Source organism: Podarcis erhardii (assembly GCF_964252035.2).
Source record: "Podarcis erhardii genome assembly, chromosome: 12".
Lineage (NCBI taxonomy): Eukaryota > Metazoa > Chordata > Lepidosauria > Squamata > Lacertidae > Podarcis > Podarcis erhardii.
Genome location: NC_138513.1, coordinates 43,388,492 through 43,409,836, shown reverse-complemented (window position 1 = coordinate 43,409,836; position 21,345 = coordinate 43,388,492). Strand labels below are relative to the sequence as shown.

Genomic DNA, 21,345 nt, shown 5'->3' with positions numbered 1-21,345 from the left:
CAAGAATATTTAAAGGTATGGCAATTAGCACACTACGCTTACTGTCTAATCTTCTAGTTTTTGCTCATCAATATTTTGCTTACCCGTCAATAATTCTAAATAAAATGAAGGGAAAGGGTTTAAACAAGACTGCAAGTTTAAGGAGTCAGGTGCATAATTGCTAGGTCTTTTTCAAACAAATTGACTGTCTGGTCTGAGGCTACAGAAAGAGTAAACTGTTGCAATATGCATGTCAAACTCAGACATCTTTATAAAAGTTAAGTTTCTCTGCTACACTGTGCTGCTCTAAACAATATTGTTCCATACACAGTCTGCTTTCTTACTGCAAGCATGTCTACTGCAGTGGGAGGGGAAAAATATCAACTTATTCAATGCAATTCTACAATGCATTTCTTATGCTTAATTTCTCTGTGACATACTATTGTAGCCTGTTAGCTACCATGTTCATTTATGTTTGATTAAAAAAAAAAAAAAACAACCCCAACCCTGAAGCCATTTCTTCTTGTATGGTCCTCCCCTCCCACCCTCCAGCCATGCCGCTAGAATTTTAATTATGCATATATTTATTCTTAGGGAAGATAGAAAAACTTAACAACTCTCTTATCTTGCAACCTATGACTAACAGGAAGGGATGCAGGACAGAAAGAATTTGGTAAAGTAAATAACTCATCACCTATTCTGAAGAATGCCTTACATTTATTTAGGAAAATACATATTTCTGGAATTCTATACAAGACCACTTAAACCTTTGAATACATAGGAAAAAGCCAAACATATATTTCCTAAGCCAAGAGTTCAATTTAAAAAATTGCCTCATTGTTCCACAACAGTGGTAAGTTTGTTGAAGACACCTCCTCTAGTTTCATGTGGGAAATGAAAGAAGTTCTGCTTCTTGGTCTAAATTTCTAGGTATTCTCAAAATTCTAGATCTTTAAGATTTACTAACAATCTCCTACAATCCTCCCATTATTGACAAACCCATGTAGTAAGAAAACACAGACAGAAGAAAATCAAAAGTAATGTTTTTTTGTTGTTGAAATATTATAATCCTACCTGGCTATTGGAGTCTCCAGACAAGATGCATAAGTGTGGTACCAGTTTGTTGAGAATTAATGATTGTGCACCAAAGCTAGGGGAGGAAAAAATCAGAGCAAGCGTCATTTCTCACCTCATGCACAAAATATCAGCCAACACTACCAGAAGACAGCTCCAACTATCCTTACAATCTAAGGACAGTTTAGATGAACTCAAGAGGTAAAGTTGAAAGCAAATTAAAAGTCTGATCATTGCTTTTCATTTTAAGGGTCTTTTTAAAAAGGACTAATCCCTAGAAAAAGAACCTGCACCATAGGAAAGGGATGAACATTTATTTCAACAGCTTACTTCAATAAAAATAAAATACATACGTGTTTAATGTTGCAATAAGACACAGGCACACTCCTTCTCGTGAACGATAGTTCTTGTGTTTAAAGCCAGCAACAAGACGTTCCCAGACGAACTATTAAAAATAAAAGGTCGGTTAGGTTATTGAATGAAATTGCATACTCCATGACACAAATGTAAATTCTAAATTAACACAACCAAAATTATTACATTTATTGCTTTGGGACAAAAAGTTCAGATCAGGCTCTTTTACACCTACTACCATTATATTAATACTGGTATAAAACAGCATTTAATCAATTAGTTTTCAGAAACTGGAGACAAAATAAGAATAACAACTGAAATATCTAAATTGACGTGTCTCTCATATTAACCTTTCCCTGCTTAAAAATATCTTCCCACTGTGACTTTAATAGGTCCCTCCCTCATCCAGATATTTACAACTGAATTTCTTTTACATTTGATTTTTTTTTTGTTTAAAAAAATGCATTAATGTATTTTTAAAGTATTTATTTTGCACACTTATACTTCTGGTTCTATTTGCCCTCCAATTCCAGTGCTGTTTCTGTTCTTCAGTGAGCTTCTGTGATGATCTCCGTATCTGTCTTCTATTATGAATTTCTTGGGCTACACTCATTTGCTTCCATGCATGTTCTTCTTCCCATGTTTCACTTGCCCTTATTAATTCCTTTCTTGCTTTTATCTTTATAATTCTCAGCCTCCCAGGAGCTCTGCTGTATCGCAACTGCCAATGCTGTATACTTCAGACTTACAAGACTAGATTTGCAACGATATTTCAAAGCAAACAGATTCCAACTGCAATTCCCTTCAGCTGCAATGCTGCCATTATAATCTCAGCCGTTCAGCAGGCATTCAGGAGAAAAAGGTTGCCTAGCAACTGCTGCACAGTGAGCAAGAGCACATTTCCCAGACTGCAGCATTTTATGATTTAGACCCTCCCAGTATTCAAGTCATGCTGTAGAATGAGCAAAACAGACAATGTCGCATGTATATATAGGCTACAATGCATTAAATTATACATTGTTTTTGCCTTTAAAAGACTTGGAGGAAAATATTAGGGTAAGCTAGACCACTGGTCTTCAACTGGGGCGTCAGGACCCATTAGTGGGTCCTAGCTTGATCTGAAGTGGGTCTCAACAGGAGCACTACCACCATGCAAATTTATTTAAGAAATGGGTCCCAAATGGATGCCTGGGTTAAAAGTGGGTCTTGGGTCTTAAAAGGTTTAAGATACCTGAACTAGACAATACTGAATATATTTAAGCAGCTAAAAGCAGTGCTGAACCATTTTTCACATTTCTGCGTTAATTCACAAAAAAATACCATCTAAAAATTCAGTGTTTCAACAGTGTTATGTTGAAGGTAGTAAGTTGATTGCAAGAACCCCCCGCCAGCATTTAGCAGGCATTAGATGTTTAATTTAAAGGCTGGTCATTCCTCAGAAGCATTGGCCTGGCACAAGCCCAGCTGGAATTTATGCAAGCACAACACTTGGCAACAAGGAAAAGAATAGTATTTTACGTTACAATCAAATACTATTTTTTGGAAGGGATCACAGAACAGATAGATAGATAGATAGATAGATAGATAGATAGATAGATAGATATTCAAAAACATTTTCAAAAATGCACACAAGGACAATCCAGCAAAATTTTGCTTATTATAATCAAAACTAGCTGCAGCAATTGCAAGTCCATCAGTAAACAGCATTTTCCTTATAACATTTCAAGCATGTTCTCAGAAAATTAGTGCTATATAGAGAAAACCATAAAAAATAAAATGTCCAGCAAGTTGAACATGAAATAATCATACACTAGAATACTATACAATTTATGTTGCCCTTTACAACTCTCCATGGCATTGTCATGCAGATTGCTATGCCTTTAGGGTATAACTAGATTCTCAGTCCTGCAGTGCTTGGGGGGGGGGGTGTGAGCAAGACAAGAATGTCAGTGGGGAGGGAAACAAGAAATGGAACTTGAAACTGATTGCTGCAGCTTGTACTGCTACAGGAAAAACAGAAGTGACAAAATGGAGCCTAAACAAAGGGAAGTCTGTAAGACACACACAAACAAGTCATCTACGCCAAAAAAGCAGCATGGTTAGAGGAGAAAAAGTGTGCCTCGATTTTACACTGAAGAAATAAAAAATACGAAAGCTAGGCTATCATGCAAAGAAATAGAAACCCTGTCATGAAAAACTTAATCTACTAAGAAGCCCAAGTTATTGAGCACCAGTGTAACAGGGGTGGCTAATCCTCTTCAGCCCAAGGAACAAATTTGCTGTTGACCAGCCCCCCAAGGGGTCCTTCCATTGAAGGTCATGGCCAAAGTGGAAGTGGATATCATCATGGCTGCTGCTCCCCCTCACTCCCACCCACACTGACAGACATGCATTCAGAATACAACATCCACACACTCATCCCCACCCAAAGGTCTCCAACAAGTCCAGTCCAGTACTGCAATTTTTCACCCCATCACAGAGCTTAGAGGAGAGAAACCACTCCTAGTTCTGTGATAGAGAGGATTTTTTTTGGGGGGGGGAGGGGGAATGTTAAACATTTTGGCAGGCCTGATTTGACATGTGGGTTCTGCCTCCATGTCTGAACATAATACAAAATGTTGCACGATATGCACCACCTTAGAACAGTGCTCCATGCTGAACTTGAATTACCTGACATATGACGTCAGGTGGGTTGATGGGTGGGTTGCCCCTCCCAACTGGCATACTGGCCTGTTTCCAAGTTACGTATGCTCAGACTAATGTGTAACCAAAGATGTGCAATTGCATCATCATTATCTTAATGCAAGATGAAGACATTCAAAGGAGAGAAGGATTCTTGTACCTTTGGCATTTGTGTGAAAGAAAGATTTTAGTAGATACAGCCAGAGTTTGAAACTTGCATTGTTCTAGGTGCGTTTTGCGACAAGGAATTTCATTAGTGAGAGCTGTTTCTGAGCTCTGGGCGCAGTACTGTGCCTAAGATTTCAGATTAAAACTGCAGAGTGGAAGGAAAGGAGGACCTTTTTCTGCCTCCCCACTTCCAGCCACTATCTGAAGACTGGATATTCTTAAGATATTCTTAATATCTTAAGAATATTAGGGGGGCGGGTAGGGGAAGCATGGCTTTGTTTTTTGCAGTCTTCAGATGAGGACTAGACTATATGAAAAATGAATATAAGATTTTAGCTGCAGTTCATTCATTTTCAGCATTGTATTATTACTATAAAAAAGTGTGCCTAGACATTCCATTGTTGCTCCCATAACCTAGGTTTAAGGCGTTATTTAGCCCCTAGCTTTCATATCTCAGTTTCTAACACTGGATACAGCTTTTCACATGTGGGTAACAAAAACCACACCAGCTGAGATTTCTTCTGCTGCACAAGTATAAAAAGGTAGAGGAATTTTTCCCTTCTTTGTCACAGGTTACCCTATCATAAGGGACGCGGGTGGCGCTGTGGGTAAAACCTCAGCGCCTAGGACTTGCCGATCGTCAGGTCGGCGGTTCGAATCCCCGCGGTGGGGTGCGCTCCCGTCGTTCGGTCCCAGCGCCTGCCAACCTAGCAGTTCGAAAGCACCCCGGGGTGCAAGTAGATAAATAGGGACCGCTTACTAGCGGGAAGGTAAACGGCGTTTCCGTGTGCTGCGCTGGGTCGCCAGATGCAGCCACTTGTCATGCTGGCCACGTGACCCGGAAGTGTCTTCAGACAGTGCTGGCCCCTGGCCTCTTAAGTGAGATGGGCGCACAACCCCAGAGTTGGACACGACTGGCCCGTACGGACAGGGGTACCTTTACCTTTACCTTACCCTATCATAACGGAGCATTTTACAGAACATAAATAGATCTGGAGTACTGTACAAATTTCTGGAAATATCATACCATTGGCTGAGCTGCCTGGTCCATTAATTTCAATGCAAGATTTTGTGCTTGATCTCGAACTTGATCTTTGGCATCTCCCATTCGATCCATCAAAACTATAAGAACTAGAGGACAGAAATAAGAATTAATAATATATATGGAATGCAAATTCTGAATAAAATTTTACCTGGTAACTAACTGTAAAAGTGATTCCACCTCATCCAGTCCCAAGTTTAGTAAGAAGATCACTGAAGAAGGCTGTACTGCTTTAAGGTTTTTTAAACTGCTTTGAGAGGTTTTTAAAAAAATAATAATCAAGAGGTATATGAATTTTATGAAATAAATAGAAAGTCCCTGTACATTTTCACACTGAACATTGGGCAAAAGTGTACTAATTACTTCTCTATACAGATCTGTATGTGCGATCAGCTTTCTACACGTCCTGTTTGTAGAAAAGCACAAAATATGGAAGCCAGTCTCTGAACATATAAAATCCAAGACAAAGTTATTGATTTGGAGTAAGAATTCTAACCTAGCTATTGTTGTAACAATTCCAAAATCTATTATTACATAGACAACGTCTTCTTACCAGCTTCTATCCCCAAATGCTAGACAACACCAGGCAGAAATTTCAGTCTTTTGACCCTAACCCACATCCAGGGACTCGTCTGCCTAGCCATGCCAGTTCATAAAGACTGAATATTTATTTTCTGATTTTTTTCAATAAGAGGAGGAGATTCAGAACCAGAAGGCAGGAGGGGAGCAATGCAGGCTGAAAAGGTAATCAAACACATAGGTTTGACTAGTTAATCAGACTTAAGTTCTGAGGAAGCCATTAATTTGTTATTGCTTTTAACCCTTGTGTTGAAATGTCTGGCCCATTGGCAGAAACTTTAATGTTTCAAGGGTTCCTTAAATGCATTCAGATAAAGCTGTAACTTCAACAGAAAAAACAAACCATGACACAAGGCACCCGATGACCTGAAACTGTTACAAAAGTATGCGTTTGAATATTTTCACACAAGACTTTTCTAACACTACTTTCTCATGATATATCATGGCTTGGAACCAAAGATGACACCACATGATAAACGTATTCACAAATGTCTTTGCTTACTAGTGCTCATTAAAACTGGAGCCTCAGCTAAAAATGATGTCAGGCATGCAAGAAAATCTTACCTGTCTGGCATTCTATACACCCAGGTTCAAATTTAATTTTGAACATAGAAGCTAATAATCTAAACAGGACACAGATCCCATGTGTGCTAACGCAGCATGTAGTGACACAGCAGCATGTGTAGACGCAGTACATAAGGCAGCACATAAGGCTGCACATGATTCCCTTCTCCCATCTTTGCTGGACCTTCATATTAAAGCAGAGATGTAGCAAAACATCTCTGATCTTTGAGGAGCTCCAGTGAAAGCCGCAGCATGATCAGCTGGGTGGGGTACTTACAATCTTTCTCTGTCCCCCTCCTTATTCAACTCGGAACAAAGACAAGCCTCTGCACTCAGCAGACAGCTGTAATGCTGGGGGGGGGGGGGACTTAATTAACAGTACTGGGAAGGGAGTTATGTGATGACACTATGTAGTCCCAGAAACACAGTACAGAAAATATGATGGCTGCCTGGCATAGAGCAATCTGATTTTTTTTCTGTACAGTGTTGCTGGAAACCATGCAACTTCATAAAATGCTTTGCCCAGGTCTATTCATTAGAGATGGTTTTTAGCAATGGTCACAGGTGGCTGAAGAGTGCAGGGGCTTGATTAAAACATGGAAGGGGGGAAGAAATGGGAAGACCGCACAGCCACTTCAAAAGATAAGCCCACCCCACCTGACCTTATGAGAAGAGTTCTTCCACCTCCACCTCACTCCGTGAGATCATCTAATGTTCATTTGGCTCAGTCCTAGAACTACCTTCTTAGTAAATATTCAAATACTACTTCTGAAAGCATCTTCATTAAAGATTGTTTGGGGATTGCTTAGTCACTACACACACTTTGAGCTATGGCAGCAGTGAGGAACCTTTGGCTGGTGAGCCTCATTATATCTATGAGACCTTTTTCTCACGTGCCCAACATCTAACATAATCTGTGGTGGCAGAGTGGGGCAGGGAAAGACATGGCAGAGGTGGTGTGGATTCAAACTGTGCCTGCAGACTGACATTTTCCTTCTGTCAGTCCGCAAAGAGAAAACATCTACTTATGGGTGTGGTTTGAATCCAAACCACATCTGCAAATGGACTTCAAAGGGACTCCCTCTCAGCACCCATCAGCTGATCAGTGTTGAGAATGAACCCCTGAGAATATGTCAAGTGATTGATAGGTGGGCGGCACAGCCAGATCTAGTTACCACACTGGAGTTAATGGGAACTATGTACACAAGAGAGTTTAATTTATTATTTAGGACAAATGCACTATTAATTTCCATTAAAAACAGTATTGCAAATTTTCCCCACAACATCCAACTAAGTGTTTGCTTAGTGCAGTGGTTCTCAAAGGGGTTTGCGTGCCACAGTAGTGTAGGAGGAGGGGTGGCAAGTGTGCCGGAAAGATTCGATGGCAATTAAAGAAAGATTTAAACAGTATAGTATAGTACTAGTATTATTAGTATTAATATAAATTTATATATATTTACTTTTAGAATATTAATAGATATCTTTTCAAAATCAAGCACTGTTGGTCGTTTCTTTTTGTTTTTCAATGTATTTCTTATTAATAAAAAATTCAGTATGGTGCGAGCAAATTTTTATTCTGATAGTGTGGCCTGGAAAAAGAAGTTTGAAAACCACTGCCTTTAGTGGGAATTAAGTCCATGTAAATTCTTTTAACATCCTCAGGAATATTCCTTAAGCTCTAAACAAAGCATCAAACAGAAGAACAGAAAAATTCCATTTACACCCTCAGACAAGTCAAACATTCAAAGATTCAAAAGTAGTATTTTATGAGTGAAAAGTTTTAATCCTAGAATAATGAAGCTAAGTGGTACTTAATGTCATAACTGATCTTGCATGACCAAAGTCATGCTGTGATTTGATCTGAATAAGATTGGCAGGCTGGAAAGAGAGCCCTTTAAAAGTACTAATTAGAATTTCCTCATACGAACACAACCTCTATTAAATCAAAACCAGGCAAACACATATGCCCACAATAGTGAACTGGAAACTTTTTCAAAATCTAGTCACTTGGCAATGTTATGCTAGCAACTGGAATTCTTCCTAGTCAATCCAAGTTGATTAATGCACAAGCCAGAGGACCTGCCATCTTAAAAGTTGCTAAAACAGTATTACACACAATAAATACATCACTCCCTCTAACAGCAAACTTGGGTGGTGGGTAACAACAATAAATTCAACCAAAACAGGGTCACTTAGAAACAAAGGTGACGCATTAGCATGCTCAAGTGAGCCCCAAGATTTGCAGTACACAAAAAAAATATTAAGAGCCTACAGGGTTCTCTGAAAGCTCAATGAGGAATGAGTATGCTCAATAGTAACAAAATGCTGCATCACTTAGAAAATTTTAAAAAAATAATACATAACCAAGGGAGTGGAATGCCCCACTTGAGTGCCCATAGCTAGTAGACAGTAACTGCTGTTAGAAGGCAATGGTAGTCTATAAAATTTCCTTAAAATAGCTCAACAACTTTGGTAGATCACTGCCAGTTTTTTTATAGTGGGAGTAGATCTCAGTCTCTTGAAAGTTGGACATGCCTGCATTAGTTCACTGAATCACAGTCCTATGATTTTAGATCCAATTTTGCCTGTGGCCAGGATAAACAGGACCATGTATTTAGAGGACTTTGGGCTTTTTATTTTCAAGAAGTCTGTAGCTTTGGATATAGTAGATATGGGTGCTAACCTTACACTAGGGCTGTGTGATGTTAGGCTTTCAACATTGCTATGTATCACCAAACATCATGGTTTGGTGATATACTGCGATGTTGAAACAAGCTGCATTGGCCCCAGCTGACGAGACGAAGGGTGAAACTGTCACAGCTCTAACTGCAGGAGCTGAGGCCCTTTCACCCCAGCACATAGGCTGGGGCCAATGCAACTTCCCCTGCCTGCATCTCAGCTGGGGGCCTGATGCTTTGCTCAGTTAGGAGGGGCAGTTTCACAGAGCCCCCATCCCGCCGCTGGCTCCCTTAACTGTTCAGCTGAGGGGAGTGCCAACCGTATGCCCCACAGCCCAGCAGTTTCATGGAGTCCCCACTCCACCGCCGGCGCCGGGCTGAGGGCTCCATTAACTGCTCAGCTGATGCAAGGGCAGCTGCAGGCTTCTCAGCTGAGCAGTTTAAAGATGCGAAGGGAGACGTTGTGTTGGCGCCTTGCTGGTGCAGCTTGTTTCTTCCTCTGCAGTGTATGAGGGCAGACCGTGATGCTGGTTTTACTCAGCAGTATGTCACTCATGCAACAGCCACCGTTCTCAAGTCCCTCAGCTAGCAGCGCCCACTGGAGGAAGACTCTTGAGTCCCTCTAGAGGGCGCTGCTAGCAGAGGGACTCAGGTGCGCAGCAGTTTCATACCAGTCCTGGGTGATATATCGCTACATCGCCCTGGACAGACAGAAGACCAACATCTGAGCAAAGTGTGCAACAAAACCATGCATTCGGGTACTATAACACAATCCTTTGAATTTAACACAACTGTACAGGTATTAACATTTGGATACTAATCTTAGCTTTCTCATACTAAAGACAAGTAACATAGTATGTGTGTATTTTTTACTTTGAAAAACTGAACAAAAGGCATCCTAAGAGAATCACCAAATTGCTTATCTTCAGTTCTTTTACACATAACATTTTAAAGCCACTCACTCACCAGGTCCTATATAGGATTTGAAGCGTCCTGAAAGTCTGTCAACAAAGGCACCGAGAAGATCTAATCCAAGTAGTGATACCTGTGAAAATAATGAGAAATCTTAAAAATGCAAGTTTGGGTGATGGCTTACCATCTACTCCAGGTCTTCCAGAACCTAGTTTCTCCTCCAGATGTTTTCAACTACAACTCTCATCAGTCCTGACCATTGGCCACAACAGCTGATGGAAGCTGAAGTCCATCACTTTTGGACAACTACAGGTACAAAAAGCTGATTAAGCCATCTAAGTCAGCATCACATATGTAAGCTTTCAGAGTAAGAAACCACAATTAAAAACTTATTCACACAGTGCCATGACTATGGATGAATGGCAAAAGATTGGACAATATTCTTCCACCTTGGTTCCCCATAGGTTTTTTGACTAATTTTCATCATCTTTGGCTGCTGTCTTACCTGGTTGGGGCTGATGGAAATTATAGGTCAACACCACCTGGAGACCTAAATTTAAGGAACAGCAACTTGGGCTCTTCTTGAGAAAGTTTGATCACAGAAATCTATTCTCTCACCACTGTTTATCATCATTATAAAAAATGCTCTTAGAACTGCAGGAGCCCACTAGGCCTTTCTTCTGTGATTTATGCCTAGCAGAGACAAATATTTAATCCTTTCTGCATACTACTGTCCATAAGCTAGTGCAGAGCAAGGATAAGCACTGGGGGCAATGTTGCAAAACCTATATGGGGAAAAATGTTTCAAATCTGAAGAAAATCTAAACAGCAAGCCATAAAGTAAACACAATAATATTGTTTTTTTAAAAGAAATGCAATAGTGGGGTTTTCTATTATACTTTCATTTAACTACCAATGTTTACTAGCAACATTTATACTTAGAAAACATTTTGAGTTGCATAACAGAGGAAAGCTATGAATTGCAAGTACAGCATAGCAAGTAGTTTAGGACCACAAGTGCCTACAAGCAAGGTGTGGTTTTCTTTCTGACTAATCCCAAGGTGACAGCAGAGTAAACAATGAAAATTCAAGCACAACACCCTTACTTAAAATTCAGTGGCCTATCCAAAGAAACGCAAATTTCACTTGGTTTCAAGACTAAAATTGAAAAAAGGTGTGCAAAGCTATTCTTTAAAAGAGAGCATTTCTCTTAGTAGAGAATTAAAGGTGTTATTTAGCTTGGTGGGGACTGCTGGGGAAGCCTTGAAGAGACATTTAACACACTAATTCTACCACCTCTGCGTAAAACCTCATACTTTAAGACTAGAAGCATTTGCTCATCCTTTTGAGTTCAAAACCAAGACTTTCATATTAAAAATGAAACAGACCAGCTACCCATTATTCCTAGAACTTAACATGATATATTTATATCATTTATAGCAAAATTGTTTAAAATATGCTGAACTGCCCAGTCATTCTATGGTTCAACCTCAAATTTAAAGCATAACACATACATCAGAATGCTCAGGAAGATGAAATATTATAACACAGAAATAGTCTTCAAAAATCAACACCCCCCCCGAATAACTACCCACAATTTTTTTTAATTCTCATCCATATACAATTCAAAATATACTCAACTCTCAAACCATCTCTGTTATCAACAGGAGAATGGCAAAAATTACTTTTCTACCAGCCAGTTGAACTTGTACCCCTTGGACTTTAACCTCTTCAGAACAAAACCTCCTGGATCAACTCCCTGCCCATGTGCTTTCCATAGCTATAGAGCTGCACTTGTCCAGAAGAACTCTGTCTGCAAATTTTAAATATAAATACTGTATACATTCTTACATGGTGATGCCACACCTGCTAAGCGGCTGCAAAACTGTTTCTCCAAAACATCACTGGGTCCTGGAGGATTTAAATTTTCACATTGGTCCTAGATCCCACATAGTGGCTGAGAACTGTTCAGTGCTCCCCTGCTATCTCTACATGCAAATAAGACAGGTATATGTGGGAATGTTGCATTAGGCAGATTCCTGTTAGGTATATCACACCCTCCTATCATTGAAGAGTATGCAAAAACAATTTAAGCTAACTATCCACCTTATAAGTTAGTGTTGAGTGAAACAAGGACTCTAACAGAAGAGGGTAAACACATAATTAACCAGCAGAGGGAATGCTTTCATAGCAGTGAGTGAACAGCATACCCAACTCTACTCATTTACAACAAGCTAGATATGGAAGCATAATGTATCTCTAGTGCCTACAACATGCTGCACAATGCTCTCAACTGCAGAATTTTGTGGTGGTGGCCAAAACACTTCTGAAAATTCTAAATGGCTCCATGGCTCCAGAAGTGGCCTGTTGTTACTGGATTACAATCTAAGCAATAATGTCGCCAGTAAATTAGTCTGGTCACAATTCCTATGACAGTAGCTGAAGAAAGAGACGAGAGCAGATAGGTACTTATTCCTGAAACAGGGACTGCTGTGACAATGTGATATAATTTCAATGAGTAACTTTGGCCCAGTTAACAACATTGTGAACTGTGAGTGATCTTCAAAACACACCTGCACTTTCTGGATACCCAGGGAAACTATATGGTAGACAAATAAGTCACCTTATGCCAAAAACCCAGGCTGCATCATGTGTTTATGTTTCCAGCTACCACCCAGAGCAGACCACGTGTTTGACTATGAAGGTCACAACTGTATTTGTGCCAAATTCTTCTACAGAAATTCACCCCTGAAGAATTTACAATTGATGTTCTTCTCAAAACTGCAATACCGACGACACAAGGAACTAAAGAAAGGGATTTGTAAAGGCCAGTTTTGTACCCAGGACAGGCTCCAAATATTTGGGGGGGGCGGGGACTTGCTTGTTGGCCTGTACAACTTCCATGTGAAGTTTTAATGAGCTAAGATAGGCATTCTCAACAATAGGTCCTCTTGGATGCCAGTGACAGGCTTGCCATTGCTTACAGAGAATACACCAACACTATAATTTACTATGTAAAAACAATATCAAAGAACCAAAGAGTGAGGTCCTGCAAGAAACCTGAATCTCAAACTCTTCCCACCATCCCCTGCCCACATCCATTCAAGACATAACCATTAAAGAACCTAATAACAGCAGCCATACAATTAGAAACTCATTCAGTTGATCATCTTTAATCCAATGTATGCTATCCTCTGCCAACAATCCACTTCTGCTATCTATGCAGGAAAAGTAAATCAGCCTCTAGGCAGAAGATGGAAATGTTCCCTCATTCATTTCTGGACCTCTGCTTTTGAATTAAAATCACTATTCTTCGACTGAGTGACTCAGATAAATTATAGTTTAGCAAGTTCCTATTTATTTAGGACTCAATTGAGATGTAGGCTCTCTCTCTCTCACACACACACACTATCACTACAGGTGCTAAAATTAACAGATTATAGAATTAATAGACATATTATTTAATTGTCAGTTATTGCTGTTGTACAATTATAAATTTAAATATATATTTTTTAAAAATCAAACTCTCCATACAAATGCCACCAATAATATATTGTATTTCTTGGTCATTTGACTCCACTGTTGAAATTTTCCCTACTTTTAAGAGATTTGCATCTGTAAGGAAATTTCTGAAACATCCAGAATTTCTGGACACCAGAAGAAACAAAATGATATTTGAATAGAACAAAAAAGTATGCATCTGATAAAGAGGACTCTCAAAGTTTATAGTATGACACAGATTCATTTTTGAAGCTGTCAGAGGACACAAGTTGAAATTGCTGCAATAGACTAACATTACAATCCTAAATCCTACTTATTACAATGAAGATTACTCCCAGGTAAATGGAGTCAGCCCCTTGAGAACTGCATGCTTACTCAAAAGTATCACTAGATTAGCTATAGATTTACTATTTTTACACACACAACTACTATGAATTAAGGTTAGTTAAGATTTCTTTTTAATTCTAAAATTGTGATTTTAAAGCAATTCTTAGAGTAATGATTTATAGTTGTGAAGTAAGTATTAAAGCTCTGGCTGAAATACTGTACTAACATTTGCATTTCTATATTAAACACTTAACATCTGCCCATCTACAAACATGCTTTTTACAACAACAACAACAACAACAACAAATCAACAAAATAATAATAATAATGGGAATAGCTAACTACACATCTAAAACAACAACAACAAAATAATGGGAATAGCTAACTATGCATCTAAACAAAACTCAAGCTGTTGGGAAATGTGGTATCTTAGCTGTTAACTGAAGAAACTGATTCTAGTACTTTCAAAATATTTACCTTGTTTCTCCATTCTTTCCATCTCCATGTAGGTGTTTGCTCCTGTATCCTGCCTTCAAGCTTATTTTTTCTTTACCATTTCTCTTCATGAAGTTGTCTTTATTATACTGCCTATTAAATCTAACCCTCATACAGATCATTCATTAAAGATAAATAAAGAGAGTGTAACTGGGAAAGTCACTAACTAAAAGCAAGTATGAACACCACCAAGAATCCATCTGTTCCACATACGTGGGTACAGTCACGTGCAGTGTTTTGAAAATCTATGGTACTCACCAATACACAAAAGCATAAACATCTCAATCTCTTTTTGCTCTATTGGATTAGGTACTTGCAATATGACTCATGTCTGAATGTACCTAAAGGCACTACAAATCATTTTTTAAATTAGTATCCAATAATTCATAGCAACTGCGGGCATGCACATGCATAAACGTATATATATATATGATATGCACAGATTATACACACAGATTCATCTCTGGGGAATTTGAGTAATCAACACATCTGAAGCCTGGGTTATGGAGCAATACCGCCACCAGATGACAGGACTGTAAATGAGCTATACAGTAGTTAAGTCACTGACTAGCTATTGAAATGGTCAAGTCCATCACTGGTAGGTAATACAACAACATTCTCAAGTTTTCTACCGCAATCTCAAAAGTTTTTTTTTTTTATTTTAAGCACGTTTTCCACACCTCATCTCTCAATAATTACTATTTTCCTATGTGACAGCCAAAAAGAAAAGAAAAAACAGCATGGAAAATTCAAAGAGTCGCTACAAATTTTCTGGAAAGTGTAATGAAAAACCCTGGGATTAAATTATCACCATAGAGAATAACTCCTATTTACCCTCCAAACCGGACTGTTTCAGCACATTGTTGACTTATCTTAGGCTTTGTTGGCCCTCCACAGAAAGAACTTAATTTGGAAAGTAAACAAAAACCCTTAACAAGGAGCATTGTGTCTAGCAGTGTACTCCTATAACCTACTCCGAAGAAAGCCCAAGTGACTTCTCTGGGACACTCCCAAGTAAGTGAGGCAGCACTGCAGCCTAAAATCGGATCAGCATGATGACACACTGCCAAACCCTGCATATTTTTATATGGAAGAAAACTCCTTGAATCCAATGATGCAAATATATGACTGCAGTCTTAATGCATTTCTATTTGGATGCTGCCCTTTCACTCCTGGGCCAGTACATTATTTAATAGGTACAATAAGAAGGTATTGGAAAAACAAGCATCTCAAACCCATAAGAAACATTTTAAAATCCGGGAATAAACTTGATTTTGGCCCACAGAAGGTTCACTGAAAGGGCAAGCCACAAAGAAAACACTTTACGAAAACGAGGGCCACGTAAAAATACGTTTCCCCGCTGCAAACGAAATAAAGCACAAATAAGCTTACCTTATAATTACTAGAGTTCACCCATCCTGTCAATTCATCAATGACTTTATCCAGGCGTTGCTGATCCTGCTCAAGATCAGTGGAAACGCTGGGATCGTTCAGATACTCCAGAAATTCTTGGCCGACCTGCATCCTGCGGCCCACATCTTTCTGCGGCACCTGATCGCAGAAGTAATCCATTCTGCTATGCTCCATGGTTGGTTGGAAAGGACCTTCGCCTGAAAACAAACCTCTGATCCGTGTTTATTTACAGCTTATATGTATGTATGTTCGCGGGGAGGAATCTGAACCAGCCCAGAAGGAATTCCCAGGTGCAGTGAAATCCAGGAAAGCTCTCCCTTCACAGTTCCCTTTTCCCAGAAAAAAAACCCCCAAAACTAGGAAAAGTACCAGTCCTTTGACAAAAAGAGAACATTAAATCATCCCCCCCAAAAAATGAAGGTTATGATGATGATGATTCAAATAACAAGTCTCCAGTGATTGCTGTTCCAACGCAAGATCTGAGGGGAGGAGAAGGTGTTTATTTGGGGGTCGGGGTGGCGATGCCCGCGGTGGTTTCCCTCCTGGTCCTCCTCCCACTTTCTTTCCCCCCTCCGAGGTTCTCGGTGGCGATGTCGGCAGCGGCGCGAAGCAACCTCTTTCCCAAGTCCTCCGAGGCCAGGCGAGCAGGGCGGGGAGGCGGCGGGGCACTTTCGGAGAGCATGGGAAGAAGCCAATGGGGTCTCGCTCGCTCCCTCAAGGCCGGGCCAGGGAAGCGCCGCAGTTCGCCGCCCAGGCGCCCCTCAGCCTCTCACCGCAGTGAGGAGGAGCGGCAGCAGGAGGAGGAGGAGGAAGGGTGGCCGCTCCTCAGGACCAAGGCAAGCAGGAAGCGGCCGGAGCTGCTGCTGCCGCCGCCGCCGCCGCCGCGTCGCTGCGGGGAAGGCGGGACTCTCATGCTGCGCGCGGAGGCTGAGGAGGAAAGCGAAGGGCCCCAGCGAGCTCGCGCCGCTCTCCTCTCCTCAGGGCGCCGGCGGGGGCTCCGTCCTGTGGAAGTTGCGTCCGCCTCGAGTCGCCGCACGCCGGGGGCGTCGCTTTCGCCGACCAGGCCCCGCCTTTTCCTTCCTCTTTGCCCCCGTCCCGCGCGTGCGCACGCGCGTCCCCGCTTCCCTCAGCGACGCTCCGCCGCTTCTCCCCGACCATCACTTTCCTGCGCATGTGCAGAAACCCTTCCTCCGCGCCCTCTCTCTCTCTCTCTCTCCTTTCCCCTCGCGCCTCTGCGGGCCCGCCCCCTGCTCCGCCCCTGCCAGTGAGAGAGAAAAGAAAGAGAGGGGCCGCGCGCGCCCGCGCGCGCACCCCGTGTCTTCCAGCGCCTCTCGAAAGAGGCGCCATGCGCATGCGTCCCAAGAACCAATCCCGGGGAGGGAGATGGGAGGGGTGGTTGCGGGAGGCCCTGCTTCCTTCCTTCTTTTTATTCGTCGCTCGGTACAGCGCCTGCGCGGCGCGCATCTTTTTCCCGCGCGTATTCAAAGATAGCCCCCATAACGGTTGCATGAAGGAAGGTTGAAGGGACTCCAAAGCAATCCATCCCAATCTATTGCTGCCTGGCAGGGGCTGGCCCCTGTTTGTCACGCAGACACGGACACGTGAATTTGTAAATCTGCATTTCACACAACGTTTCAAACGCATGCATTTGGAAAGGATCCTTAACCTGGCAGAGAGCAAGAGAGAGGACCTGAAATACAGTCCAAAACGCTTTATCAGTACAGGACATAACATTTTACATCAAAATAAAGGATAACCCTGTATCATACAGGACATGTGGTAACCCTAGCTGCGGCAGACTTATTGAGGATCTGCCTATCAGCCAAGTGCCTAAATGAATAATTTTTCTTTTTATAAATTAGTGTTTTGTTTATGATCTTCAGTTTTTTACATTTCAATAATTTTACAATATCTTCAACATTTCAAAACTCAACTTCGCCCTCTTTCTGTGGCTCTTTAAATTTGTTTATATATATATATATATTATATATTATATATATATTCTGCCTATTCCAAATTAAATTAATTTACTCATTTATTCATCTACTTTAAATATATACTCTTATAAAACTGCAGGCTATTCCAATAATCCTGCCAATGTTCTTATCTGTTTACAGTTTATTTGTAAATCTTCAATAAAACATTTCCATTCATTTATTTTAAAAGTTTGTTATCTTAATTTCATATTTTACCCGTACGTTCCGCTATTTCTGCATATTCCATAAATTTTTGTATCCATTCTTGTTTCGCTGGGACTTCTTTCCAGGGAATAATTTTTAATCCTCACGACCCAAGTACAGTAGTTGGAAACTGGAATATTCTGCAATAAAACTACCCAAAGCTTTCTCTCTCTCTCTCTCTCTCCAGGCCAAGGCTCCTGTTTGTGGGAGGAAAGATCGCATTATCTGGCTATTCCAGCCAAAACTTTAAAAAACAACTGCTTATTTAAATTTTCAGGAGTATAGAAACATTAATACACATACAAAACATCTCGGTTGTGAGCTCATCTATACTTGGCTTGTCCAGTGCTTAGAAAGTGCGGGTCCAAGGGGTTTGTTCCTTGCCCTGCCAGCAGACGTGTACAGAGGTTATCTGAGACTCACAGTTAAAATTTAAAAATTTAGTATAAACTCAAATTTTAAAAAAGCAGCCAGTCCCTGGTGGGGCCTTCCAGCCACCTTAATCCTGCCAATGTTCTTATCTGTTTACAGTTTATTTGTAAATCTTCAATAAAACATTTCCATTCATTTATTTAAAAAGTTTGTTAATTTCATATTTTACCCGTACGTTCCGCTATTTCTGCATATTCCATAAATTTTTGTATCCATTCTTGTTTCGCTGGGACTTCTTTCCAGGGAATAATTTTTAATCCTCACGACCCAAGTACAGTAGTTGGAAACTGGAATATTCTGCAATAAAACTACCCAAAGCTTTCTCTCTCTCTCTCTCTCTCTCTCTCTCTCTCTCCAGGCCAAGGCTCCTGTTTGTGGGAGGAAAGATCGCATTATCTGGCTATTCCAGCCAAAACTTTAAAAAACAACTGCTTATTTAAATTTTCAGCAGTATAGAAACATTAATACACATACAAAACATCTCGGTTGTGAGCTCATCTATACTTGGCTTGTCCAGTGCTTAGAAAGTGCGGGTCCAAGGGGTTTGTTCCTTGCCCTGCCAGCAGACGTGTACAGAGGTTATCTGAGACTCACAGTTAAAATTTAAAAATTTAGTATAAACTCAAATTTTAAAAAAGCAGCCAGTCCCTGGTGGGGCCTTCCAGCCACCTTAATCCTCCAAGGCCTGGGGCACAGCGTACCCTCTACCCAGGCCTGCCGCTTTCCCCCTAAAAACCTGCTCTTTCCTCTGAATCAGAGCAAACATGCATCTGCACGAAACCCAATTGGCATTTGCTCCAGTTCAGGGGCGCAAGAGCAGGTTTTCTCTGAGGGAAACAGGAGGACAAGCAGAAGTGCGGGCGAGCCCTCGATCATGCACCAGGACCCGGGACAATTTAGTGAAACGCATTCTGCCATGGTTGGTCGTGTGTCAAAGAAGAATACCGGTCCCAATGGTGGGTGTTCATATGTGCCATGCCATAGATTTCTATGAAAAGGCTTTGACTCGCTTTGCAAGTTTCCCCGGCCCTAGCTTCCATTTTATCAAGTCACAGGCTGCACACAAATGGCAGAGAATGGTTAGGAAAGGGATGGGTCAAAAGGGACCAGTTTAGGCAGGATCTTGTGTCACAGAAGCACCAAGCCACATGTTCCACAGGTACAGCTTTGCGGCAGAAGAATGTGCGTTTGCGAAAAAGCCCTGAAGAGGCTTCCCTCGCTTTTCTTGTATTCAGACTGAAAGTACGGTATACGGTTGTATTTACAATCTGATCCTATGGTTTGAAAGCAGTGGCTGCTAGTCAGCTCTTTGCCCAATTGTCCGGTATTTTGCATTCATGCTGTAGTTTACGGTATTATTGGAAATCTAATGGGACAGGCTGCTGTGGTTTAGCAAAATAGTGCCAACAGCACAGTATCAAATATAATCCATTTGGGTGATCCCAGGTGGTTCAGCTTCACTAGGGATTTCATCCTGTTTTCACTAGAATGAAGACACATCAAGGTAATTCACATGGGACTGGTGAGCTTTCATAATAGGAGTAACTAAACTGTGCTGTCCCCCACAGTCTTGTACACCCGGGTCCTGCTATGTGAACACTCATTATATGAACCTTCAGTTATCCATGCATGAAGGATTCCTACCTAGCATCACTACACAAATGTCTGATTCAGATATCCGAACATACAAATCATTGCACACTGGGAAAGATCCTCCAATCGAGTGCAATATCTGGCAGCGTAGTAAGAGAGACATACATTTTGGGGGTTAACTTTTCATGGGAATGCTTCGGGACTTTGGGAAATTGTTGGCTTGCTACGCAAGAACTCGGCTTACCAACCATTTATCTGGAATAGATTATGTTCGCATAGTGGGACCTGCATATACAGTATTGGGACTGTTTAATTTTTTTTTAAAGTGCCCTAGAGATTGAATCAGTAGTCAGGAAGTCAGGTGTGTGGAATACATTAGATTATTGAGGATGATTCAAACCCCAGCAGACTGCAAAAAGCTCTAAAAGGTCACCTGCAAAATATTTGGTTCATCTGAAATAGATGTCATTTTTTGGAAAGCTCATTGTAAATGTCAGATTCACAGAATATTTTTTTATTTATTAAGAAATGTACAGTGGTACCTTGGGTTACATACGCTTCAGGTTACAGACTCCGCTAACCCAGAAATAGTGTTTCAGGTTAAGAACTTTGCTTCAGGATAAGAACAGAAATTGTGCTCCGGCAATGCAGTGGCAGCAGGAGGCCCCATTAGCTAAAGTGGTGCTTCAGGTTACGAACAGTTTCAGGTTAAGAACGGACCTCCGGAACGAATTCAGTACTTAACCCGAGGTACTACTGTATAAACTGTCCTTTGCAAAAAATGCCACAAAGCGGTTTGCCACACAAAACAATGTAACTATTGGCTATTTGGGTGATCTTCAGCCAAAGGAGATGGTTTGGAATTGAATAAGCATAAGCACCATCCTAAATTCATTCAACATAATGTTTATCCATAGACCGTCCACAGTATCCTGGACTCTTGAAATATGCAAAGGCTCTTGTTCGGAGAGAGCCTATGCCTGTATGATTAGATTGTAAGTGCTTTTACACATTATGCTGAACTTGTTCAGGGAGCTAGAGACCAGTAAATCTATGTTCATTAGCCTGAACATCTTAACTATTTCACTTTTGCTATAAACATATAAACATGGCAAAATAATGTTGCAGGAGAATACATTTGCAGTATTTTTTTAAAAGTCTAGTCAAAATGCTGTTTCATTTCTGTGCTTTTTCTACCATTTATTAAGACGCTGTCAAGCATATATTTTAAAATCAGGATTGTGGTATGATTTAAAAACTGTTTGCTGTGGGCACAAGATATAAAATACTGAGTAAGTTTCTGAGCTCACTAGATACTCCCACAAAGAACATTATTACTACCTTGCTAAGGTATTGGGTTTAACTAAAATGA

General features: G+C 40.8%; 1 protein-coding gene across 24 annotated transcripts in view; it reads right to left on the bottom strand.

The window, feature by feature from the left end:
* Positions 1 to 16,905, bottom strand: part of CLASP2 (cytoplasmic linker associated protein 2) — a 125,071-nt gene extending 108,166 nt beyond the window's left edge. For 11 of the 24 annotated variants that reach the window (XM_081834724.1, XM_081834747.1, XM_081834740.1 and 8 more), the window contains exons 1-5: positions 15,748 to 16,904; positions 10,087 to 10,165; positions 5,285 to 5,388; positions 1,407 to 1,498; positions 1,054 to 1,129 (exon numbers count right to left, since the gene is read on the bottom strand). In XM_081834724.1, coding sequence (XP_081690850.1) covers positions 1,054 to 1,129; positions 1,407 to 1,498; positions 5,285 to 5,388; positions 10,087 to 10,165; positions 15,748 to 15,942 — 546 coding nt within the window. In that variant the 5' untranslated portion in view covers positions 15,943 to 16,904. Of the gene's footprint in view, positions 1 to 1,053; positions 1,130 to 1,406; positions 1,499 to 5,284; positions 5,389 to 10,086; positions 10,166 to 15,747 lie in introns of all 24 variants that reach the window. The other 13 variants (XM_081834727.1, XM_081834733.1, XM_081834720.1 and 10 more) reach the window with 3 other exon arrangements.
* Between the last annotated feature and the right edge of the window lie 4,440 nt (positions 16,906 to 21,345).